At 40.0% G+C, this 27198-nt stretch overlaps 3 protein-coding genes across 10 annotated transcripts in view; all 3 read left to right on the top strand.

Moving 5' to 3' along the window:
• The window catches only part of RPS6KA5 (ribosomal protein S6 kinase A5), a 669794-nt gene that overhangs the window by 389759 nt on the left and 252837 nt on the right, over nucleotides 1-27198 (top strand). The window lies entirely within an intron of this gene.
• LOC127052409 (uncharacterized) overlaps nucleotides 1-27198 on the top strand; it is a 179864-nt gene that overhangs the window by 19791 nt on the left and 132875 nt on the right. The window lies entirely within an intron of this gene.
• TTC7B (tetratricopeptide repeat domain 7B) overlaps nucleotides 1-27198 on the top strand; it is a 330755-nt gene that overhangs the window by 204263 nt on the left and 99294 nt on the right. For 7 of the 8 annotated variants that reach the window (XM_050953234.1, XM_050953237.1, XM_050953238.1 and 4 more), the window contains one exon: nucleotides 22560-22676. The exons of the other annotated variant lie outside the window; for it this stretch is intronic. In XM_050953234.1, coding sequence (XP_050809191.1) covers nucleotides 22560-22676 — 117 coding nt within the window. The remainder of the gene's footprint in view (nucleotides 1-22559; nucleotides 22677-27198) is intronic. 8 annotated transcript variants of the gene reach the window in all.

The raw sequence follows: 27198 nt of genomic DNA, 5'->3' as shown, positions 1-27198 counted from the left end.
TTCCTCTTCTTCCCTCCAAACTCCTTCATTCTCATTTGCTGTTGACAGTTCTGCTATCCTCCCTGTCATTCCATCACCCCATAAATTAGAGGATCATCTTTGACTCATCCTTCTCTTACCCTGAACATCCAGGCTGTTTCCAAATTTTGCCCCTTATCCCTGCATGAGTCATCCAAACCCTCATTCTCTCCCATCTTGATTACTGACCTCCCTTATATCCAGGTCACCTCCCACTCCATGTTAAAACCATACAAAGCACAGTTAGTAAGATCACCTTCATCGCTCTGACCAGGTACCACATCAACCTCACCTCTCCCTGAATCTCTCCAGTTGCTCCCACTGTTGAACTGCATCACTTCAGGTCTTTGTGCACTTGACTTCAAAGGCCCTTCACAGCAATATGCCACCCTACTTGTGCAATATTATCACCTACTGCATCATCTCTTGCCTCCTCTGTTTCACAATTTCAGCATCATCTATCCATTTCTCAGATTCTTACACAAACATATCTGTGCCTCCCCCAATTCTCTTCAAGAACCAAAAATTTTGAAAGATATTAAACATCATACATCAGGTCTTGAGACAGTCTTTAACTACTGAGTGAGGCGGTTGTTTGCATCTTCCTCTGAAGTGTCTTGCTATTGTCAGAGATAGGGTACTGAACTAGGTGAACGAGGATATGATCCAGTATCAAAGGGGTAGCTGTGTTAGTCTAGATCTGTAAAAGCAGCAGAGTGTCCTGTGGCACCTTATAGGCTAACAGACGTATTGGAGCATGAGCTTTTGTGGGTGAATACCCACTTCGTCAGATGCATGTGATCCAGTATGGCAATTCCTTTATTCCTATATGTCCGTTTCAGTATAAGTCTGTGGGTTTTTCAAATTGAGAAAAGAAAAAGATAAACATTGTTTACATTGAATCTTGAGCCTAAACCTAGCTCCACACTAATTCCAATGCACTAAAAAATAAGGGGCAATCTTTTATTCTTAATTTAGGACAAGATTGTGGTTTTAAGTCACTGGCCAGATTATTCGGTACAGGTCCCTTGGTGGAAAACCTAGTTGGACAGATCTTATTGGGCTAGAATTCCTGAAGAGTCTTTCGGAGAGGGGAGAAAGGAAGTGAGTGCAGACATCAGAGTGGGAAATCTGCCAGCCTCTGAAAAAGAATGAATGTGAAATTACTCTCCCTGTGCTGGTACAGTTGTACCCCTCTTAGTTCCCTTTTTGGGTGGATAATCTGCTTGGTAGCATACCCCATTAGGTCATGGCTGGTCCCTGCAGAGAGTTCAAGGGATGATGAAGATTCCTTATTCTCTGTCTGCTCTCTTGGACAACTACAATGTGGCCCACAATTTAAACTTGGTATTGAATTCTCCATATCATTATATTATTTTCTACAGGGATTTATCAGCAAAGCCTCAGTTATATGATCAGGTCTTATTACTATATCTTTGACATGTAAAACATCATGTACAAATACACCTCTACCTCGATATAATGCTGTCCTTGGGAGCCAAAAAATCTTACCACATTGTAGGTGAAACCGTGTTATATTGAACTTGTTTTGATCCACCAGAGTGCGCAGCCCCGCCACCCCGGAGCACTGCTTTCCAGCGTTATATCCAAATTTGTATTATATCGGGTGGTGTTATATCGAGGTAGCAGTGTATTTGACAGTTTTTTTATTCTACAAAAGTGCTTTGGATGTAAGCTGACTCTATTTTCCCCTCTCTGCAACTGCTGACAGATGACACAACCCCATTCCCTCTCCCCCACCACCTGTGAGGAGAGATCCCTATAACACACCTCAAAAGTTGCTAATTTTCAGTATGCTCAAACATTCCTTGATTCATTCTATTTTCTTTAGTATTTAATTGGATTTTTGATACATTTCAATTGTTTTTTATTTTTTCTCTGGGGACACAGGCCAGGATATCCAGTACCTTGTTCTGAATCTTAGTAAATTAAATAGTATGGGGCTTCTGAGTCTCCTCATTGCTGCATATCAGAGACTCCCCTATCAAAGTATAATTTAAAACTTTTTTGCATGTGTGATAAATGAAGTGTGTGGGGTGGGCGGGGAGGTAGCTCCTTTTGATGGACACCTAGCCAGCCAGTTAGCTGTAAAATCCCTCTTGGTAGCTATTCTCTGCATGCTTTACCTGTGAAGGGTTAAAAGTCCCCCAGGTAAAGAAAAGGAAGTGGGAACCTGACCAAAAGAGCCAATGGGAAGGTAGAACTTTTTAAAATTGGGAAAGAAACTTTCCCTTTGTTGTTCTCTCTGGGTTGCAGGGACATGGAGCAGCAATGCTGTAAGCAGCTTGAAGCCAGGTATGATTATAGATTATCAATTCATACCTCAAACCTACTTATCTGAAGCCTCAGATATGGAGGTAAAATTAGGGAATGTCTGAAAAGATGCGATTAGGTTTATTTCTGTTTATTTTTTAAGGCTTGTGGACTCCTCTGTACTAACTCCAGGTGCTTTGTTTGCTTGTCAACTTTAAACTAACCCCCAAGAAAGCTATCTTGGGTGCTTAATTTTTGGAATTGCTCTTTTAAAATCTAGCAAAAGCCTAAGTTCCAGATGTATTTTCTTCCTTTTTGTTTTTAATAAAATTTACTTTTTTTAAGAACAGGATTGGATTTTTGGTGTCCTATGAGGTTTGTGCGTGTTGCTAAATTAGCTGGTAGCTTTAGTTTTTTTCTCAGCGCTTCCCGGATTGGGGGAGGTGTGTAGGGGTGTGGGGGGGGGGGGCTTGAGGGTACCCCACAGAGAGGAATTCCCAAGTGCTCCTTCCTGGGTTCAGAGGGGTTTTGGCATTTGGGTGATGGCAACGTTTACCAAGCCAAGGTCACAGAAAAGCTGTAACCTTGGGAGTTTAATACAAGACTAGAGTAGCAACTATTAATTTTTAAAATCCTTGCGAGCCCCCACCTTCTGTACTCAAAGTGACAGAGTGGGGATTCAGCCTTGACAGCATGGATATAGAAGTTGCTTTACAGCTTATTGAAGATAATCCTCTTTGTGGAAAAACTAAATTTAAAAACCAAATACATAGTGTATGTGAATTATGCCATTTATTATTTAATTTACATTGTGCATAACTGAATACCACTACATGCTACACTGTGCACCTTCCTGCCATTCTTACGGGGCTTTTGTTTTGTTTTTGTTTTTTTTCCAGTCAAGTGGCTTTAATTTCAAGTTTGCATGTGATACCTTCATAAAATACAAGGGAAAGCTGTAAACTGGTAATGGAAGCTGTGCCGATAAAACAGTTCTTCCTGGTCCTTCTCTCTTTTTGCTGAGAGATGCATTTTGCCTAACTGCTGGTTTTCAACATTTTAATCCTTTAAAATTTGGTACCTTTCCAAGATTGATTCTCGCGCTGGCACCGCTCATGTCAGAAATATGCTATTGATATATCCTCCAAATCTGCATCTTGGGCTTATAGGGACCCTGGTTTATTGCTCTAATAGGTAGCCAAGAAAAACTGCTGAACAAACACAGCCATTCATATACACTTTTTGCAGTGTGACCCCTTTGTTAAGAAATAGAGAGCTTGCTACAAGCCCAAGAACCATCCTAAGCAAAGGAAGTCATGGGAGAGAGTGAATACCACATTCTAGTGTTGCCTGCAAGTCATAGCATCTTCTCCACATGGAGAGTTGACATCTCATTCTTTGCAACATAGGGAGGAAAAAATAAGATGAAGTAATAAATCCACCAGACAGAGGAAATACATGCTGCTTAGATCATTTTTCGAGGACGAATTTAAAAGCTGTATGCTTGGCATACCAACATTGCTGCAAGGTATTTTGCTGAAAACAACCATATTCATATGTAACACCTTTCACATCTAGAGTTACCTAAAATTTTGAATCTATTACCACACCACTGCATAATCTAAAGAAAAGGCTTCTACTCCACCCTTTTTCTTCACAAGTATCAGAATCCAAACTTACACAAAGGGACATAACCTCATCCTATCCCAGCACTCTTAGGCTTTGTCTACACTGGCAAGTGAAAGAGAACATTTTTGTCATTTAGAGGTGTTTAAAAAAAACACCCTCCCGAAAGACAAAAGCTTTGTCGACAACAAGCACTGGTGCGAAGAGCACTTTGTCGGCTGGAGCACTCTCTTGCCAACAATGCTAACGCCACTCGTTGGAGGTGGAAGTTTTTTGTCTGCGGGAGAGCTCTCTCCTACCGACAAACAGCTGCTACACTGCATGCCTTTTAGCAGCACGGCTGTAGCAGCACAGCCGTGTTGCTGAAAGTTGCATAGTGTAGACATAGCCTTAGATTGCTTACTCTTCAAACTCAATCAGCCTACAAACGCAAAGATACAGACTAGAAAATGTCCTCTTGTTATTTCTGCAAAGTTCAGCTGTAGGACTTGTCTGCCAAACTATGGCCACAGAGAGATTCATAGACTCTAGGACTGGAAGGGACCTCGAGATGTCATCGAGTCCAGTCCCCTGCCCTCATGGCAGGACCAAATACTGTCTAGACCATCCCTGATGGACATTTATTAGAAAAATAGAGGTTTGTTTAACAGGTACCCATTTTATATGTTTGGATGCATGTTCAAGAAAATTACCTGTGGTGACTTTTATGTTGTGTCAAGAGTTTCAAATGAAGTGAATTACCTTAAGCACATTTTAAACACACCTGTATTCCCTTTTTCTGCCCCACTCCCATGTTCATTTACTGTGAAGCTGTTTCTATGATTAATACTGCTTTTTTGTGAGACTTCCATTGATGATGCAAGACTCGTGAAAATATTGAGGGGAAAGAACATAGAAAACTACTTGTGCAAATCTTTGTCAAGGCCCCTGCTATGTTCCCCAGGCAAGTTTCCAATGGCTGTCCTGGCAGGTAATGCACATACAGGATCCCACAGTCAATAATTTTTTTGACACTACAGAAAACTTTTCAGCCTAATTTGAGTTCTGCTTGTGACTAAAATATCAAAGTAAATTTGCCGCAGTGCTAGTGTTGGTGAGGAGAGAGAGAACTACACGTATTAGGTGCTAGAATGTTGATGATGAGTGTGGTATAAATGACTAAGTAGACAAGACGTTTTTCCCCCTCTGGAAAGAGGATAGAGTAAATAAGTTATGAAAATGTTGCCTTGATATTTGATTGCAAATAACTGTTTTATCCTTCAATTGTCTGTGTTCCACCCGTTTGCTTAGGACAGATTTTTGTAAATTTTCATTATGAACTTCGTATTGTTTCGTTCTTACAAGAAACTGTTTCCCCTCTGCCTATCAGTTGATAAGAATTCTAGTTAATACTGTGAAAAAGAGTAGATTTTGGTCAAATCAGGTTCACTATCTTGTGCAAAGCATGTACCTGTATAATACACTGTATTTTAGTCACAAAGAGAGAGAGATTAGTGACAGTCCTTTACTTAAAATCTCAATTTTTACAATTCCCAAACTTCCTGTCTTTTATTGTCTCATGAGGTACGTGTTTCTATATGGTCTCTACTATTTATAGTATAAAATCTTTAAATACCTTTTCATTTATTCTACCTCATGCTTAGCAATCAAATTATCACTTAGCAGGATGGATTCATGTTTCATAATTAAATATTTATATGGTCGCTTTTTCACCTTAGTATTTTTTTTAACTTATGGTATTATGTTACCAAATCAATAGGTCTAGTATGTTACCTGAGATCATCATGATTTAATGAATAAGTAATAAACAATAACTGCTAATATGCTGCAAATTAGTGATGACTCCAAGAGATGACAGCTGACAGGCTTTTTAAAGTAGCAGGCATAAGGAACAGCAGAAGGGATATTTGAGGAATGCAATAATCTTATTTTAATGTTAAGCTGTAAGCTCAAAAAAGGAAAGACATATGGTAACAGGTCTAAAAGCAACTGAAGACTAAGCTCACTGTTTAAACATTTACATTTGTTGAAGTGTGGTAGAAAACTTTTTTGTTACAAGAATATTTCATAAAATTTTAAGCAAATGTGTTATCTTAATTGAGAACTCTAAAATTCTTCCTGGCCTATGGGAATTTTTTCTGAGCTACACTATTTCAGGAGTCAGCAGTGGAATATGGAGCCCTTTATTTTTCCCCAGGTCAATAATGGCTGCAAGTCATATTCATTTGATGACTGTCCATTATCCTAAGTGAAATGAGTTGTTGTTCGAGTGCTTGTTCATGTCAATTCCATTCAGGTGCGTGTGTGCACTCACAGTAGCGGGAAGATTTTTCCCCGAGCAGCATCGCTGGGGTTGGCTCGAGCCCCCTTGAGTGATGCCTTAGTGGCACTCAATAAAGGGCCTTGCCAATCCACCACCCCCTCAGTTACTTCTTACCGCCAGTGACAGCAGCTGGATCTTACCCTTGCTCTTGCTTCAGCATGCAGCTTAGCAGTACTTTTGGTTTTTGCTGTAGATAGATAGTTCTAGTTGGTTAGTATAGCATAGTTAGTTCACTTACAAGTTTCAGTTACGGGGGGTTCCCTCCCCCACACCTTATTTGTCACTGGGGCAGGCAGTGATCCCCGGACTTCAAGATTGGGGGAGGGATAGCTCAGTGGTTTGAGCATTGGCCTGCTAAACCCAGGGTTGTGAATTCAATCCTTGAGGGGGCCATTTAGGGAACTGGGGTAAAAATCTGTCTGGAGATTGGTCCTGCTTTGAGCAGGGAGTTGGACTAGATGATCTCCTGAGGTGCCTTCCAACCCTGATATTCTATAATTCTATGATTTGCGAGGACTGCGCAAAACACATGCCTAAAAGTGACTCCCACACCTCCTGTTTATAGTATCTGGGGTAGGGTCACCAAAAAGACTGCTGCACGATCTGTCAGGAATTCTGACCGAGAACACTTAAAGAGCTCATGGAGCTCCTCATGGAGACAGCTCTCCGATCTCAGTCAGACCTAGGTGCCGGGGTTCCCGCTCCCAGTTTCTTTTTCAGTGCTCTGGTGCCATCTTTGAAACATCTAGTGTCCAAAAAAGACTGCCAGGGAGGCTCGGCACCACCATGGAGCCTCTCAGGCACTCCAGCCTTCACTCCAGCCCTCACGGCCACGAGTGGTCCCTTCACCCGGACGTCGTGAATTCAGTCTTCCAGAGGTGGAGATTTCACCAGATAGAGCTCTTCACTACACAACAAAACAGGAAGTGCCAGCAGTTCTGCTCCTTCTAAAATCATCCCAGGCTCCAGCGCGGACGCGTTCCTTCTCCCATGGGGAGATTGTCTCCTATATGCCTTTGCCCATACCGCTCATTCCCAAGATACTCCTCAAGATCCAGAGGGAACAAGCTCAGGTCATCTTGATAGCTCCAGCCTGACCCCACCAGCACTGGTACACATATCTCCTAGACATGTCTGTGGAAGCTCCTCCAGTCTCCCTGCCGCTCTTCCCAGACCTTCTGATACAAGATCACAGTTGTCTCCAACATCCAAACCTCAGGTTGCTGCACCTCATGGGGTGGAAGCTCCGTAGTTGAACCTGGTGAAGCTTTCCTATTCAGACCAGGTTAGACAAGTCCTCCTTGGCAGCAGGAAACCGTCTATGAGAGCTTCCTACCTTGCCAAGTGGAAGAGATTTTCAGTCTGGTCGGCACAGCACCATTCATTCCCGATGCTTGCCTCAATACCGCTTATTCTGGACTATCTCCTCCATTGAAGCAGCAAGGACTTTCAGTGTCATCAGTGAGGGTTCACTTGGACACCATCTTAGCCTTCCACCAGGGCGCGGAGGCTCGCTCTGTGGTCAGCCGATTTCTAAAAGATCTCGACAGGCTACACCCTTACGTCCGGCAGCCTGCCTCGGCTTGGGACCTCAACCTGGTCCTTTGTAGACTCATGGGACTGCCCTTTGAACCCTTGACATTGTGCTCCCTGTTCTACCTCTCTTCCAAGTCATGTTCCTGGTAGCGATAACCTTGGCCACGAAGGTGTCTGAACTTAAGGCCCTAACATCAAAGTCCCCTTACACCGTGTTCTATAAGGACAAGGTTCAGCTCAGTCCTCATCCTGCTTTCTGCCGAAGGTTGTGTCGCAGTTTCACATCAACCAGGACATCTTTCTTCTGGTATTCTTCCCTAAGCCGCATTCCAGCGGCAGGGAGCAGAGACTTCACTCACTGAATGTCCATAGAGTGCTAGTCTTTTACATCAAGAGAACAAAGCCATTCAGAAAATCAGTCCAGTTATTTGTGGCAGTGGTGGACAGAATGAAAGGTCTGCCTGTGTCGTTGCAATGCATTTCGTCATGGATCATATCCTGCATTCCTGAATACTACAGCCTGGTGGGGATTCCTGCACCTCCAATCACTGCACACTCCACTACGGTGCAGGCTTCATCAACAGCGTTCCTGGCTCAGATTCCCACTCAGGAAATCTGCAGAGCAGCAGTGTGGTCCTACATTCATACTTTCACCACACACTATGCTGTTATCCAGCAGGCCAGAGATGATACGGCCTTCGGATGAACGGTGCTCCAATCTCTCTGGAGTTCTGGGGTGGTAGGGGCAACATGCAGCTCCCACTGCGAGCCAGGGGACCCACCAGTTCCCAGCAGCTGCTGCGGGTGGCAGGGGTCCACAACTCCAAGCCATGGATGGCCAGAGACCCTGGAGCTCCAAGCCCCAGTGGGTGGTGGGCCTCGAGATCCCCATTTTGTCATGGATATTTTTAGCAAAAGTCACAGACAGGTCATGGACTTCCACATGACCTGTCTGTGACTTTTACTAAAAATATCCATGACAAAATCTTAGCCTGACTCATACATCTTGGAGGAAGTATAAATATAAATATAGATGTATCCACCTAGATCAGTTGTTCACAACTCCCTTGGATGTATAAATAGGGGAGTAATGAGTAGAAAGATGATTTTTACCTCTGTATATGATATTCATGGGATGGATCCTGGAATACTGCTTGCCATTCTGGTGACCACTTTTAAAAAGGGTGTTGAAAAATTTAGAGTGTGCAGAAAAGAGCCCCTCAAAATTATTCAAGGGCTAGAGAAAATGTCTTAGCCCTGGTCTACACTGGGGGGTGGATCAATCTATTATTTTATCGAAAAGAAGACAGGTGATTGATTAGTGTATAACTACTTTCATAGGTAGAAAATGCCAGGTATTAAAGGGTTTTTTTTTTAATCTACTGGAGAAAGGCAAAATGAGACCCAGTGACTAGAAGTTGTAGCCACACAAATTCAAATTAGAAATTAGGCACAAATTTTAATAGTGAGGTTGATTTAACCGTTTGAACAAACTACTAAGGGAGGTGGTGGATCTTCCATCTCTTGATGTCTTCATATCAAGACTGGATGACTTTCAGAAAATATTTTAGTCAAATGTGAGTTATTTGGCTCAATATGGGGTAACTGATTTAAATGTAATGGCCTGTGATACACAGGAGATGAGACTTGATCTAATGGTTTCTTCTGGTCTTAACTCTGTGACTCTATCCAATACTCAGTTTGGCAGGTGTCATTTTAATGTTCAAAGTGGCATGTTCACAGCTTCATATTAGTCAGCTCTGATACTTCAGTATATTAGACTGGTGTTCATCAAAAACAAAAGATGATAGATACACCAACATTAAATTATACTGAGATGGAATATATTTAATTTAGTGTACATGTCACCTGATTTTAAAATTATTTAAGTTGCATCAATACTATCAAGCAAGTTTTGGCTTTAGGTTGCTCTAATTTACGACAACTGACTATGTTCCCTAAGTGATCGTGCACCAGCTGTGAATTGGCAGAGTCAAGCTTTGATCTCCCTGCACTAACATGGTGCTGTCTGCCCTTGGCAAGACTCCCTAAGCTGGGATGGGGAAGTCAGTATGAGAGTTTTGTCCGCTGCTTTTATGACATGAGTATTCCTGCTGGGGAAATTTTCAACAGCAAAGCTGCAACCAGAGTCTGGCCCTTTGCTCCTTCCAGGCAGGGCAAAGGAGACAGAACTAGAGCAGTTGTTGCTCCGTCTAACATATTTAGAAAAGAAGGTATTTTTTTTCTAACTCCTGTTTAATGGTGGTGGTGAAAAGAATTATTAAATATGGTTACTGTCCATTGTGAGAGGTGAATAGGCTTGGAAACTGAACTCCTCCTTACAAGTGGACACATCAGAACAATAGTCTGACCTGGCATAATACAGGCCAAAAAAACTCACCCAGCAATCTCTGCATCAAGCCCATCACTTCTCGTTGTGCTATTGCATAACTTTAAGGAAGATACCCAGTTTTGAATTTAAAGTGATACAAAATCTACCACATCTCTAGGTAAATTGTTCTGAATGATAAATTTCTGTTACTTTGAAAAACATGAACTTATTTTTCATCTGAATTTGTCTAGCTTCAGCTTCTGACCATTGGATTTTGTTATGCCTTTCTGCTAGAATAAAGACAGTATCAGAAATCTTCTCTAAGTAGTACGTAGACCAGGGGTCCCCAACGCGGTGCCTGCAGGCGCCATGGCGTCTAAGTGTGCTCGCGTACTGGCTGGCGGAGGAGCGTCCGCCGAAATGCTGTCGACAAGCTGTGTCATCCAGAGGTGTCACCACCGATTTTCGGTGGTATTTCAGCAATGACGCCTCTGGATGACGCTGCTTGTCGGCGGCATTTCGGCAGCGACGCCTATTGACGTTGCCCCTTGGCGGAATTTCAGCGGATGGTCGTCCGCCGCCACGGTCCTCTGTGGCTTGTCGTCTGGCGGGTGCCATAAGGTTCGGGACCACTGACGTAGACCTTGATCAAGTCACCTCTTAACCTTCACTTTGATAAACTAAACGTATTGAGCTTCTTTAGTCTCACTCTAAAGCTTGTATTCCAGACTTTGAATCATTCTTATAGCTCTTTCCTGAATACCTCCAATTTTTCAACATCCCGTTCATAAACGTGAACACCGAGACTGGACATTTAATGATTTCACTAATGCCATAGACAGAGGTAATACCAACTCTTAAACTCATGTTTGATGTTCATCAGCTTATATATCTGAGCTAGACTTGTGTTTGCTTAGCTAGATGTAGCATTGCACTTGGGAACTCATGTTAATTGTTATCTGCCATGATTCCAAGTCCTTTTCAATGTTACTGCCTTCCAGGGTATAATCCCCTATCTTGTAAGTGAGACCTACATTCTTTTTTTTCCTGGGTAGGATCTTGCATTTGGTTGTATTAAAATGAACATTCTTCAAATGCACCCACCTCACGAAGTGATCCAGGTTCCAGTGTAACTCACTTGTCCCCAGTATTATTTACCAGTTCACCAATTTTGATATTAGCTGGAGATTTTACTAGTAATGATTTTATATTTTCTTCCAGAACATTGAAAATGTATAATAGCACTGAGCAAAGAACAGATCCCTGTGGGACCTTACTCAGAACACCTGTAATGGATGGCAATTCTCCATTACAATTACTTTTTGAGGTCTATCAGTCATTTTTACCTCACTTAATGTGGGCTAGATTGATTTTTGTTTAATGTTAATTTTAATCTAATTAAGAGATATGACTTACAGAAGTTTTAAGTATATTATGTCAAGAGTATTACACTTTATCAGCCAATCCTGGAATCTCATACAAAAATCGTATCATGTTTGTCTGACAGGGCATATTTTCCATGAAAAATATTGATTGGTATTAATTATGCTACCATCCTTTAATTCTTTACGGATTCCGTCTCATATTAACCTTTTCATGATTTTGCCTCCAATCACTGTCAGGCTAACAAGCCTATAGCTTCCCAGGTCATCCCATTTACCCCTCTCAAATATTAGCCCAACATTAGTTTTTAACAAGTTATCTGGCATTTTCCCAGTTGCTTCAAGATTTCTGGCACTTTCCAAATTGCCACTTACTTGTGGGACTAAAATGGAACATCTTTTGCAGTAGATTATGCAGCTCATTATACTGTGATAATTTGTCTCCATTCTGAAGTGCTTTGATCAGTAATGAAATAGTTAACAATGATGACATTTAAGTTATTCTTGTAAATGTAAACTACCATAAACATTAACACAATAGCTGACAACTCTCAAAACTATTGATTCAAACTCTCTGCAAACTCAGGCAGACATTATTGTGTTGGTTAATGTCTCACTTATGGGGCTAATATCAGATGTTGGGCATTTCATACCTTTAGCTGTTTTGGGGCAGAATTTCACAGTTCTCCCACTCTACCCCAGACATTCTATCTGTGTCAACCACTTATTACCAAACAGGCCCAGCTAAATTTTGGCACCTGCGTGATTTTCTCTTTAGGAATATGAGACCAATGATATAGTGACCTGCAGTCATCTTAAAACAAATAGGTTTATTAACCTCTAGAGCAAAACTTTAGAGAAAATGAGTTTTAAAAAACCCAAACACATATTTAATCTCATCTAATCTTATGATTCATTACAAGCCAAGTTAAATGGGCTTCCTTCTTGAGTTAATGGAATAGAACAGACCCAGCTTGCATCTTTTTAGGAAGCTGAGGAACTCTTGGGGCCCAACCAGCAAGTCAACCCTAGTTGGTTTCCTCCCCTCTCAGAACCAGCCTTTTCTCAAAGCCCCAACCTGCTTGTGTGTGTCTGAGTCCTATTGCCATATTGCTTTCTCATAGACTTTGTTACAGGACCTAGGTGTGAAGTCTTTTTCTTTTTTCCCCCATTTGCCCAGTCCAGCCCTGTCATAAACAGATAGCTAAGGGTTAAGGTTCTTTTACCTGTAAAGGGTTAACACAGGGAACCTGAAACACCTGACCAGAGGACCAATCAGGAAACAAGACTTTTTCAAATCTGGGTGGAGGGAAGTTTTGGGTGTGAGTTCTTTGTTCTTTGTCTTGGGTCTGACCCTCTCGGCTCTGAAAGTGATTTTTCTATCTCCTGGCTTTCTAATCTTCTGTTTCCAAGTTGTAAGTACAAAGATAGTAAGACAATAGGTTTATATTGTTTTCTTTTGTATTTACATGTGTGTAGTTGCTGGAGTGTTTTGAATTGTATTCTTTTTGGATATTCATTTTTTTCCTTTAAGCAATTGACCCTGTATATTGTCAACTTGATACAGAGACTATATATTATGTCCTTTTTCACTCTTTTTATATAAAGCTTTCTTTTTAAGACCTGTTGGAGTTTTTCTTTAGTGGGGACTCTGGGGAATTGAGTCTGCAGCTCACCAGGGAATTGGTGGGAGGAAGAAGTCAGGGGGAAAATCTCTTTGTGTTAGATTTACTAAGCCTGACTTTGCATACCCTCTGGGTGCGGGGGGGGAGAGAGATTAGCTCTCTCAGTACTTGTGTTTCCAGGACTGGAAGCAGGGAATCTCCTAGGGTCGTCCAGGGAGGGGAGCCTGGGAGGAAGTAACCAGGAAACAAGGGGAGGGGGTTATTTCCCTTTGTTGTAGGACTCAAGGCATCTGAGTCTGGGGGTCCCCCAGGGAAGGTTTTGGGGAGACCACAGTGAGCTAGGCACTGTATAATTTCTAGCTGGTGGCAGCTTTACCAGGTCCAAGCTGGTAACTAAGCTTGGAAGTTTTCATGCTAACACCCATATTTTGGACGCTAAGGTCCAGATCTGGGAAGAAATGTTATGACAAGCCCACCTAAGAGAATGTCCCTGAGGTGATTGCTCCATTGTTTGGCAGTTAGGTCCATTTAGTCTTAAAGGCTTGCGGTCATTGGTCTTGTGACTGTGGAGGATGGTGCTGAAACTGTTTGCTGCCCTTTAATATTCCAGCACTCCATCTCAGACACCCAGTACATAAATTATATGTTGGGGTTCAGATCAATATTCATCTCAGTTACATTCAGTTCATGTTTTGCAGTTTTTCTTCACAACCATGATGGCAAGAGATTTACTTTATAATAACCATTTTAAAAAAATGAGATTTTGGAGACCGAGGTGGAAAGCCTCATCCCTCCCACTAAACAATAAGTATGAGGTCACCTACCCAGTGCAATGTGACCCAACTCAAGATTTGGTTTGTAGAGTCTTTGTTAATTTTTTTTTTCATAAACTCAAGTTTTATAAGGCACCCTATTCACTTCTGTACTGTTTAAATAATTATAAAGTCTGCAAGTGATGGTTTAAAAATAATAATGCTATAGCGCGGTTAGGATTACTTTTTTTTAAATTTGCACTTTTACCATTTAACATACTGGTACTTCATTTTTAAAGGATACCTATTAAATTGCATTGTCACTGCCAAACAAATCTGAATAAGAACAGTCAATTTATTGTGTGAGGGAATGCAAACTAAAAATATGATGGAACATGTGTTTCTCTAATGCAGTAAATATTCTTAGAACAGTATCTACACATTCTTGAGGGATATTTTTTATTCTTTTTAGAAAGGGATCCTCTCCCAGCCTCTGTGGACCCAAAGAATCCCTTTTTGTTTCTTCCCAGCTGATGCCATCCTCAAGGCCACCCCAATGATGTTCTTAGTTCTAGTTGGAGTGATGGATTGAGATTCTTTTCTAAACTCATATATATGATGCTGTTACTTCAACTCTAAGATTCTCTAAAGAATAATACAGGACACTCCCAGCCTTTGAGTAACAGACTTGACATGGAAATAAATCCCAGATCCCTTGCATTTGTTGGGAGCTCTTACGCACTAACTACACAACCAGCATATCATCCTATAAAATGGGCTTTAAAAGGAACATATTCTGAGTAAATGAAATGTTTGTGGTCTATTTATCTGTTTTTAAATTCAGTCTAGATACCGTTTCCAAGCATTCTACTTAATCTCAGCATTCACAAAGTTGTTGTTTTGTGCATCAGTATAAGTTTTCTTATTCAATACCGTTAATTAATATACTTTTCCTACAACCATATGGAAGTTGGAGAGAATTATTGCCTTACTTTTGTTCTTTCCTAATCTTTTCCAGTTTAATACTATCATGTATTCATCAGAAAAATGCTTTGCAAAGCATATTAAAGGTTAGCTAGATTAGAAATACAAACTGTTGCATTATTCAAAGAGACTATCTGGAATTCTGTAATAGTCTCATTTTTCAATTGTGTAGAATGTAATACAAGAAAAGTCAGTTTCTTTGGGGTACAAAATTACTTTTTTCATCACACAGTGCAGACAGGTACCTTTTCTTGAAATAGCTTTTAAATGCTAGTTTCTTTGAATGTGCATCGTTCTTTGTCACTTGCCAAGAATAGTTGGCTTAACCCTGTGGCAACGCAACGTGGCATTTCTTATGTTCTTCATGACCTGAATATGGTAAGTACCATACAGAATGAAAATCAAGGAGTTATGAAACTGGAGGGCTCCGAGTACCATAGTAACGAGTGATAAATACCTAGTAGATAGGATGGAAGAAGAATGTGAGCACATTGGATTGTAGCATTTCAAGAGAGACAAGCAGCAGCTTAGTGACTTGAGTCACTGTTAGCCAAATTCAGTCCTGTTTTATGCTGGCTTTATGGTGGAAAGTTTGCTTTGGAGAGGCTATGGTAGCTGGAGCTTTCCCTCTGGTAGCTCAATTGGTGGGATGGGTCTGGCAGGCCAAGGAGGAGGAGGCATGATTAAGGCTGCAATATTGCTGTGTACTGAATCCTTCTCTCCTGCAGCCTCTCATCCCAGTACAGCCAGTTGGTGTGTAAGTCCTGCAGCAAACTGACTGCCCCCTTCCTTTTTCTCCTGACTGCTTCCTATCAAGCTCTCATGCTTCATGAATATTCAGATGTTTGTGTTGTTCCAGTCATGTTATTTGAAGGCAGCTAAGTTCTATCCTTATAGATAGAAAGCTTTTCTCGATATCTGACTTAAATCTCTCTTGCTGAAAACCATGCTGATCATTTCTTGTCCTGCCCTTTGTTGACATGGAGAACAGTTGATCACTGTCCTCTTTACAATAACTTTTTATGTATTTGAAGACTGTTATCATGTGCTTCCCCTAGTCATTTCTTCTCTAGACTACGTGTGCCCAGAATGACATTTACCTTTTTCTCAGTACCTCATCCAGTATTGCCAACCCATACAATTTTTTTTTTTGTAAGTGACAAGATTTCAGAGGATACTAGAGCTCAGCACAGCTCTACTCCCTTCTTCCCCTCACTCTTCCTGTGATAAAGATGAACAGGACAGTGCCTCTGTTTGTCCCCCCATCCCCTTGCAGCTCCTGGCCTGGGAAGGGTATGGAGAGATTAAGAGTTCCTGGAGGAGCCCCCACCAGCCTGGGAAGCGGGAGATGGGACCCTATTGCGGCCTCACAGGTCTGGGTGAGGGGGTACAAAACTGGAGTAAAAGCAGATGTGAGGCTGGGGATGGGGGTTGAATTGGTGGGTTGTGGAACTGATGTGAGCACAGTCAGGCAGGATTAATTGCTGGGCAGGGGCAGGCAGATGTGGGGGGGAGAGCTCCAGCAGCAAGGGCCAAAATCACCTTACCCAGTAAATGTGGAAGAATGGTCAAAGCTAATTCCCTCCCTCCCCTACACACACTGGACACGGGCAGGAGGGTTCAAATATCAAAAGACAGACCAAAACCACAACATAATCTTAAAAAAAAAAAAAAAAAAAAAAAAAAAAAAAAAACACCCCATGATTTTTGGGCCAATCTCATGACTCTTGGGGTCTAACCTGATAATTGTTAATTTCTTGAGGGATCTGGCACATGACTTTTAATCTCTTGAGGTTGGCAACACTGAGCATTAAACTGTTGACTCATGCTTAATTTGTGATGCACTATACCTCCCCACACACCCTGGATCTTTTTCTGTAGTACTGCTACTTAGGCAGTTATTTGCCATTTTGTATTTGTGCATTTGATTTTTGCTTCATAAGTATAGGACTTGACACTTGTCTTCCTTGAATTTATTTAATTGATTTCAAAGCAGTTCTCCAATTTATGAATCATTCTGCCATGGTGATTTCTAAGGTGGGAAGGAATGTCCCTGTGAGATTTACATCCAGGATTTGCAGGGCTGAATCCTGAATGTCCTGTCCATAATTATAAGCAGTGCAACATCTTTAGCTCCTGGGCTTTCCCCAATTCAGGAAAACCCTATGGAATTTTGTTTTCACAAAAAGTGAGAATTGTCATTAAACTGCCCACAGACTGAGTGAGATTTCTCTGATCCAAGTGCCACCAACTATCCCAAATTGTTAGATTTGTTTTTTTGTATTTTTGGTGCCAACTTTGCAAGTGAACCTCTTAGCCCCACCTTTGTGTCTTATTTTCAGAACAAAAGATTCTCTCCATTCAGACAGCTCTCTAGTTGTTCTAACCTTATGTCTGAGCTTTTCCATATTCATTTTATTGTCTGGAGGTATCAAACTAAATCCAGCTTGCTATCTGCCTTTAAAGAAACTGTTCATATATTTTATTTCCTTTTTGGTTTAATCTATATGTAGAGGAGTGGACTCACTCCTGCGGCACCTCCTGCTGGTGACTCCTGGGAATTAGCTCATTCCAGCTCTGGAGCGCCCTCTGCAGGCCGGTGATCCGCCTGTCCTGGTCCCTGTGTCCCTCCCTAGACATGGTGCCTTTTTACCTGGGGTGCTGCCTCCTAGCAGTAATCCCCTGAGTCTTAGGGTCTCCCCTTCCCAGGGAACCCCCACCCACTATTCCCACCTCGCCTCAGTATAAAGCTACTGCCAGTCATCGTCTAGCCCCCACACCCTGGGGCAGACTGCAGTATCAGCCACTCATCACTGGCAAGGTTGGGTTTGGACCTGCAGCCTTTGCCTACTCCTGGGCTGTCCTCTGCAACCCAGCTGGAGCTCCCCAGCTAGTCTGCCTTTCCCCAGCCCTGCTCCACTCAGGTACTTTGTCTATAGCTCCCTGCAGCCAGGCCCTTCTCCCTCTACAAACAGAGAGAGACTGTTGCTTCTGGCTTCCCTGGCCTTCTTATAAGGCCCTGTTGCTCAGTTTAGGGCATGGCCCCAGCTGCAGCCACTTCCCCCAATCAGCCAGAGTTTTACCTTGCCCATCCCCAGCCCTCTGCAGGGCTTTTCCAACCCCTTCCAGGCTGGAGCAGGTGCTTGCCCCGCTACACTAGATCAAATATAAATTAACAGATTACTATCCATGATGGTATGTCTTTGCCTTTCAATACATTTCAATATAGTTTTGTGCGCTAATCATTTAAAAGGGAAAAAATTGCACAAAACAGAGGACAAAGCAGTAAAAAGCAGCACAAGATGAGACCAGGAAATTCATAGATAACATCACCAAAGAAGCTGATGCTGAAAGAGATGTTAGTAAAATACTTTATCAAAACTCAGCAGGGTTCTAAGTGGCATGTTTAGACCAGCCAAGAGTATGTTAAGAACAAACAAGGAAAAATCTGAACAACAGAAATAGAACGAAGAGTGTGATAGGCAGAATACTGTCAAGAGATAATCAGTGTTGCCATGATTTTGTCATTAGTCTCATGATAATTATTGTTTTCCTGAAAGCCCCAGCTTCTGGAGTCAAGTGGATATGTGATTATTTCAGCCTTCATTCTTAAAGAGAAAGTAAGTTTCTAGCTCTCATGATTGTGGAGAAAGTTTCCTAAAGTGTGATCCTAGTGCACCCTAAGGGCTCAAAAAGCAGAAGGCAAATAAAAGAACACCAAATCTATTATTTTTACATGAAGCCAAATCTCATTATTTTTGGTGAGCCTGACTCTTGATTTTTAAACATTTGGGGCTGACAATACTGCTAAATGGACCAACCCAACAAAAAGCCTTTGACAGAGAAGTTAACACCCAAAGACAGTGTTGTAACATCTCACATTACAAACAAAGATATGAGACTCAATAAAAAAGTTATCAGAGGGGCAGCTGTGTTAGTCTGGCTCTGTAAAAGCAGCAAAGAGTCCTGTGGCACCTTATAGACTTACAGACGTTTTGTGGGTATTCACCCACGAAAGCTCATGCTCCAAAACATCTGTTAGTCTATAAGGTGCCACAGGACTCTTTGCTGCTAATAAAAAAGTTAAAACTTGGAAAACTACCGGTGAAAACCAAGTCACCAACAAAGCTTGTGAAAGCTGGCATGTGTTAAGAATGAAGCTAAAGAGTCTGCTTTGACTGGGGAGTGGGAGGAACAGTAATTCTGACTGAAAGAACCCTCTCTGCTGAACTGTACTTAGAGAGGGAATATTTACGGCGCTTAACATAGAAGGTATGCACAAGAGAGGTCCTGGTTGGGCAGTACAGATAGTGGAGCATTGTTTGTGTCCCACGTAGGAAGGATTCAGATTTAATATATTAAATCCTATTAGATTTGAGTGCCCTGCTTGTGTCACTAGTCTTTTTTTCCTAGTGCTCTTCAGTACTTGGATTTTTGTGTAGCAGGTTCTGCACTTATTTCAATAACATTCCTGATCAACTTCTTGGACTATGACACATTTACTCTCTGATTCATACACACTACAATATTTTTTGGACCCAGTGAATTTGTGAGTAAGAACTTTTGAAACCTACGATAAGTTTTTCTGTTGTAACCATTTAAAAAAAAAATCAAATACAATCCACCCACTAGAGGACTTGATTTTTGTTTTGATGCGGTTTCTCAGGCTTGTTTCTCATTTATATCATTATTATAATTCTCAACATTTTCCCAGTATGACTTCACTTTGCAGTAGTTTCAGGCTATTAAATCTCTTTTGTTCCATTGTTTTTGGCTCTTTTCTAATCAGTAGATACTTCTTCTTTTTCTTTTTTGTACTGTAGTTTACTGCATCTTAACATACTTTAGCAGGTGAATGGGTATCTGTGACATCTGTTATAGTTTTTCTGCTAAACTAATTTAGGCAGGAGCTTAGAGCAAAAGAAGTTTTGGAATAATTTTCAATTAACAAATACAGCCCGCTTGCTTATTTCACTTACGTTGGTTTAGTTGGCCATCCCAGTAAGAAATTACAAGGGAGTTCCGTTGTTTTTTCATGCCTTGAAGTGACTATTGTGCCCTCCTTTTAATTGATGATTGCTTTACAAAGGGTGGTGAAGATTTCATTTTCTGTTTCTTTACAATTTAGCCCAAGATTCTTTTTCAAATTTCATGGACATTTTACTGTTTTGTGTGTGCTATATTCTGAAATCAGGTTTTCTTTCCCATTTGCTTCCATTGTCATTACTTCTTGCCTACCTTGCAGGTGTTACTGCTACTCTTTGTTTTCAAGTCTGCACACTAAATCCTCCATTGTTCTCTGCATGTGACTTCCTTTAATTCAGCCCACACCTTTTCAACACCGTATTCTGAGTCAAGTGTTTGAAAGCTGTTATTTAATGTTAATTAGAAGTTCTTTGTCAGTTTGGTGTGTTGCATATGACTTCTCTTAAGCTGTGTGCTCTGAACTTGTTTTTTCTATACCGTTTAAGCCATGCAAAATCTAGATATCCACCAGTATTGTCCTATCTTGATTCTAGAGAGATTTTTTCGGTCTGGTGCTGTAGAGAGATAGCAAACGATGTTGTTTTTAATGCACAGATTACAACTATGAAAGCAGACAGATAAAATATAGTCCAAGCAAAAGTTCTTAGTATTTGAATCTTCCATCAATACGTTAAATCACATTCACTTTTATTAGTGCGTGTGTGTTAGTCTCTAAGGTGCCACAAATACTCCTCATTCTTTTTTGCTGATACAGACTAACACAGCTACCACTCTGATAACTGATAATGTTACTGAAATTTGACAGAGAGATGATCATGCATTGATTACACAATTGTTCTGAATATTTTGAACTTCTATCTGAGGATCTCAAAGCACTTCACTGAATTTATTGTTCTAATGCCCCTGAAAGCTATTATAGAAGTACTGTCCCCATTTTATATATCATGGAATTGAGTCAGTCACTGCAAATATAACTGATAGGGTGCCATGTTCTAACATAACATCTGAAAAATGCAACTGAAAGGACATCTTGACATATTGTGCAAAGGAGCAGTTAAAAATAGTCACTTTAATTCTTTTCTATAGTAATTAATTATGATAGTAACATCATTTGCATCTATTCTTGCTTTCCCTATATGAGCCATAGTGCAAGATGCCATTTTGAACTCTGTTAGGAAACGTCTTAAATTCAAATCAAACCTGAGTTTGACCTTCTCTTGATGACAACATAATGCAGAGTGAAGGTAGATTTTCCTTGTCATGCTCTCTTCCCTTTATCCTTTGTAGTCCAATAGTGTCATTTCCAATATGGCCATTTCCAGTTTTCCATTGTAGTTAACAAAGAAAACTTTCAAGTGCTGATCATTGTTAAAAGTAGTTGTTATGTATGGCACTGTGCAATTTTCCTCTTTGCCAGAGTGATTCACAGTTAAGCTTTTAAAATTCTTTCACTTATTGTCTACCAGGGTACTTACCTACTACCTTGCTCTCCACCCCCACCCCCCGTACACAAAAGTAGTAGTTACAGTCCCAACTAAGAAATGCTGCTGTCTCCTCAGACGCAGTGTGCTTTTTTCACTCTTCTTTGGGTTTTACTTAACATCATTATATCTAGTTCTGTTCTGACTAATGTAATGTCTGACTTAAACCTCTGTAGGTGAATGTGCCTGTTTGGGTGCTCATACCCCACACAATAAAAGACCATGGTTTTCATCAGGATAGTGTATTGAAACACAAAGTAATATGAAAATATTCAATTCTGACTACACTGAGTTTCATTGTAATTGCCCTGTGAAAATATCAAGTTTACAGTGTTGCTGTAGCCATGTTGGTCCCAGGATATTAGACAGACACGGAGGGTGAGGAAATATCTTTTATTGAACCCAGAAGACCTCTGTGTAGCTTGAGAGCTTCTCTCTTTCACCAGCTGAAGTTGGTCCAGAAAAGATATTACCTCACTCATCTTGTGTCTCCATCAAATTTACAGTATATCACTGATGTTATTGGTTCCCAAGATTGGTTTGACAATAATGATGTATCATAGAAATTGTATTCTGTGGTCAGATATTTCAGCCTTGGGTTTTCAGACATAAAAAAGAACACTAAACTTCCATCAAGAATAAAAAACAATTCATGAAGTCAAACGTACAGTGGTATATAAGATAAATATTTTGTACACCACAGTTCTCAAGGGTTGTTATACATGGGCTCTATGTTAAATGTAGTCAATGACATCTTGGATCTAGGAGCTGATTTTGACACTGGAATAGAGCCCATATTGAGAATTACAAGAAAAAAAAATATAGACTCCCCTTTGAACATACAATTTAATTGAAGAATGCCCCCTAGTTCAGACCAAGATATCTACATAAATGCAAAATTTCATGAAAATCAGATTTAATGTACTGTGTGTTTATGCTTCCACAACAAAAAATGAGTTGTATGTTACCATATGTTACTTTACAAATAAGGCTCCCGTTAGAATGATTTCTGTGTATGTGATGTGTACGGTAAGGAAAAATACCTAAAGAATGCAATTCCAGGCCATGGTGCTATAAAATCAATATTTTAGATTCTCCTCCAGTTTGGTACTCTGTAGATAGTATTGGGAACTTTTGTATTCTAATTTTTTTTTCCAAATCATTGCAAGGATCTCTCAAATGAGATTAAGAGTTTTTGCTTCAGTGTGACTCAAAAAAAAAAATTCCCCTTCTCCATTAGATTGCTGTTTTCAAAAGCCAAACTGGAATCCCTGTGCAGAGGCCCAGATGAGGCACTCCTTACCTGCAAACATATGCTACAGATTTGGAAGTCCTGTTACAATCTCACTAACCCTAGGTAAGATGCTAAAGAAATCTTGGATTTTGTTTCCTGATGAGTTTCAGTGTACAGAAGAATTCCAATTTAATTACAATTCATAAATATTTTTTCTTGGGTTTATTGCTAAGATGGTTCTTGGGATATATCTGGTCTCTATTTACAAAGGGTATTTTTAAATGCATTGCTCTACAATTTTGAGACAGAAGTGGGTGGTTAATTATAAGAAGTTTTATGATAATGAAAGCTGGAAAGGCCTGTCTTAATTTTTATTTCTGCTTTCATAATATAAATTAGAGATGGGTGGGACTCATTGATTTCTGTTTTTCAAAGGGAAAAAGAGTTAAAGTCTGATATGTTTAATGTACAATCAGATATTTACATGCCAAATGCGCTAATGGTTCATATGTCCCATCATGCTTCAACCGCCATTCCAGAGGACATGCTTCCATGCCGATGATGGGTTCTGCTCAATAACAATCCAAAGCAGTGCGGACCGACGCATATTCATTTTCATCCTTTGAATCAGCAGAAGATTGATTTTCTTTTTTGGTGGTGGTTTGGGTTCTGTAGTTTCCATATTGGAGTGTTGCTCTTTTTAGACTTATTAAAGCATGTTCCACACCTCATCCCTCTCAGATTTTGGAAGGTGCTTCAGATTCTTAAACCTTGGGTTGAGTGATGTAGTAGCTGTATTTAAAAATCTCACATTGGTACCTTCTTTGAGTTTTGTCAGATCTGCAGTGAAAATGTTCTTAAAATGAACGACATGTGCTGGGTCATCATCCGAGATTGCTATAACATGAAATATATGGCAGAATGCGAGTAAAACAGAGCAGGAGATGTACAGTTCTCCCCCAAGGAGTTCAGTTACAAATTTAATTAACACACTTTTTTTTAACAAGTGTCATCAGCATGGAAGGCTGTCCTCTGGAATGGTGGCCAAAGCATGAAGGGGCGTACGAATGTTTAGCATTCTAGCACATAAATACCTTGTAGTGCCAACTACAAAGTTCCATGCAAATGCCTGATCTCACGTTCAGGTGACATTGTAAATAAGAAGCTGGCAGCATTATGCCCTGTAAATGTAAACAAACTTGTTTGTCTTAGCCATTGGCTGAACAAGAAGTAGGACTGAGTGGACTTGTTGGCTCTAAAGTTTTACATTGTTTGTTTTTTGAGTGCAGTTATTTAACCACAAAAAAATCAACATTTGTAACTTACACTCTGACAATAAAGAGATTGCACTACAGTACTACTTTGAGGTGAATTGAAAAATACTGTTTCTTTTGTTTATCATTTTTACTGTGCAAATATTTGTAATAAAAAATAATGTAGAGTGAGCAGTGTACACTTCGTATTCTGTGTTGTAATTGAAATCAATATATTTGAAAATGTAGAAAAATATCCAAACATGTTTAATACATTTCAATTTGTATTCTATTGTTTGAGTGCAATTAAAAGTGCAATTAATCATAATTAGTTTTGAGTTAACTGCAATTAATCGACAGCCCTAATTATTCCTAAAATATAAGAGCCAATATCATCCATTATCTGGGGGGGAGGAGAGGCGTGCTAGAAATTGTGCACAAGCTACTCCAGTGGGAATATTTTAGAGAGCAGGAATGATTTTGGAGAGGCGAATGCAAGCACATAAGACAGCTATTTCTGGATCCTTGATTCTGAGCTTTGGTCTCTAGTGGGCCTGGCCACAAGTTAGAGAAGCTATGGAGGTGTTCTAATTTACACCACTTAAGACTCAGCATAGCAGAGGGATGCCCTTCCTAGGACACCCCCTAACCGAGGGCATTTGGTGTAAGGAATTAACTCTGCCAAATTAACTGCACTTGACCAGTTATGTCCAAGTCTCTGCCCCTTGACATTGCTTTAGTGGTGCAAAGGGCCAGACCCTAACCGAGCAGATGGTACTTCAGATTAATTTACCTTTGTAATGAGAATATAAGCAATTTTACCACAAGGGAGATAGGGGGTTCATCTTGAACTGTGGCCTCCATTGTAGTACCTTTTATACCTGAAAATGTATTGCTTCCAAATACCTGTCTAATCCCTTGTTTGTACTAGCTATATGTGTTGTAGCTTTAGGTGTAGTTTATAGAAAAATAGTACGGTATAAGGAATATTTCTATTTCATCTAAATTCCTGTAGTGTGTGACAATTTAAAAAGCATTTGCAGGGGTGGCCTGTTGCTGAGCGAGGAGTTCATGCAGGAGAGTAGTACTATATTTTTGTTTTTCTTCCATTAAAAAGAAAAAATCCATTTAGAAGACTTGTTGAGTTTTCATGAGAACCATCTGTTTAGAGCCCAATCCACTTTAATCTTCAGCCATGCAGTTTTTAAAAGCCTATCCCCCATTCACAAATTTGGTTACTCATTGCTTGAATATAAAGTCCTCTTTTTGTAATGTCACAATCTACTGCACAGTATTTAGTTATGATGTCACAAAGAGAGTATTTTTATTGAAGGTCAGAATAAGCAGTAGGAGCAGATGAACTCTTTAAAAGCATCTATTATTTTCATGAAACTATTCCTCGTTTAAAAATAAAGTTGTTGAGAAAGAGATGTGGAAATAGGCTGTGTGTGTGTATGTGTGTATATTTTTGTTTTTCAGATTTTTATAAATATTTACAAGCCCAAATATTCTGTTCAGATTGTTACACCAGTATGAAAAGGGGCTAGAAATAGATTAGAATAGGACTATTTGGCAAGGGTCCAGATACTGTTAGTAGGTTTGTCATTTGAAAAATATTTCTAATATTCCCATTTTATATATGGCAAAAAGAGTTCCTTATCCAAATTCCCAGAATGCTCTGCTGAGCAGAATGGTTTCAATTTACTTATAAGCTTAATTGCAGCATCATACCTGTGCACGTAACATTGTAAGCATATCTTTATACCTTCCTACAATATGCAGTTATTCTTCTGTGCAGCACAGATGTCTAACCATGCTTTGTCATTGCTTTCCTGATGTGCTCAGTGCTATCTAGCCTAAAAATACTTCGGTTAAGTAACAACTCCTCCAGATAACAGCAGGAATTCTGACCTGCCCTGAATGATAAAAGCTTAGTATTCTCATTACATTGGGTTTGATATCAGTTCTGAATAATAATAGTTGCCAACTCTCTTGATCTTTCCACCTCTCCTTAAGAAGCTGGGAACCTCTGTCTCCGTATTTGACACTAACCTAGATTTTGAGGCTGCTGATTTTGATAGAAAAGCTCTAACAATTCAGTTAGAAAAAATCTTTATAGATTACAATCAAGATCAAACTGGATCTCAGGGAAGGGTGAGAGGTTATGAATAAATGCTGTGATACGGGAGACTTAATTTTGCGAATCACGTCACATTGGCACTGTTGTAGTTGTGATGGTATCACACACCTCCCTTACGTAGCATCTGATGTGGGATACCTCTCCAATACAGTACTGACAGGTTGTGGTGATGTGACATACCTACCCTAATGTAGCATACTGCATTTTCAAACCAATAGTAGTTGAACATGGAGCAGTGTTATAATTAGAAGAGGGTTTCCTTTCTAATTTGTGCTGCTGAATGAAAGTTCCCTGTCCTGACTAGCTCGACTTGCAATGGCACATATCTCTGGTTGCAATCAGATCACCTTTTCTAGGAGAAGGTTGGACTCAGTGTCCTCATTAATCTGTTACCTGTGAAAACAACTGAACTGAATACATGATATAAAAGTGCTAATATTACTCTTTCCCATGGCTTTGATCTTGTAAAACACAAGAAAACAATCTGCTCTTTGTTGAAAGTCATTTCCAGTGTACAAGTAAATGTTTGCTCACTAATTGGCTATAAATCCCTAGAATTCTGCTACTCTTTAATTCCCTTATTGTAAGATATAAGGCTTGTAGAATTAAGGTGTAATACATGCATCAAATGCAATGCATCTGTAGTCCGGTTGCTAAAGTATATTGAAAATTAAAATAGGTTCTTTCTCTTCTTTTTCTATATTTTTCTCATTATAATTACAGTATAATGTATTTCCCTCCTTAAACCAACTCAGCCTAATTAAGGGAATACAGTGTACATGTGTATAACTTTCATTCAATTTCTGTATATTAAATTGGAAAGAGGTAGGCTACATCCCAGATTAGGAGCAGCATAGGACATTGTCACATACAGGTTTATTTTGGAATAAATACAAAATGTGAATTAACTATGAGAGGAAACCAGATAACCACCCAGAATGTCAGTGCAGTAGTTAAAAGGTAATTTACGTTAAATGTTCTGTTCAACGATATTTAGCGTGACATTGTTCCTGGGTTGAAGAAGTAATTAATATAGCTGTTACCAAAAAATATGTGCCAACTGATGTAATAACTATAGCTAAGGTGTCTGTATCCTAGAAAATTCTCTTCTGTTTCCTGTAGATTGCTATAATAGCATCTCTTTGCAGGGAAATTGCAGTCTAGCAATAACATTAGTGTCATTAGCAAGATCTTATTGATAACATTTTAGCAACATCTGCATAAAGAAAGGAAATAGTATCTTTCACTCTGT

This window comes from Gopherus flavomarginatus, chromosome 5, assembly GCF_025201925.1.
Source record: "Gopherus flavomarginatus isolate rGopFla2 chromosome 5, rGopFla2.mat.asm, whole genome shotgun sequence".
Taxonomy (NCBI): Eukaryota; Metazoa; Chordata; order Testudines; family Testudinidae; genus Gopherus; species Gopherus flavomarginatus.
Note: the sequence above shows the minus strand (reverse complement) of the source record. Positions and strands in the feature narration are given on the sequence as shown.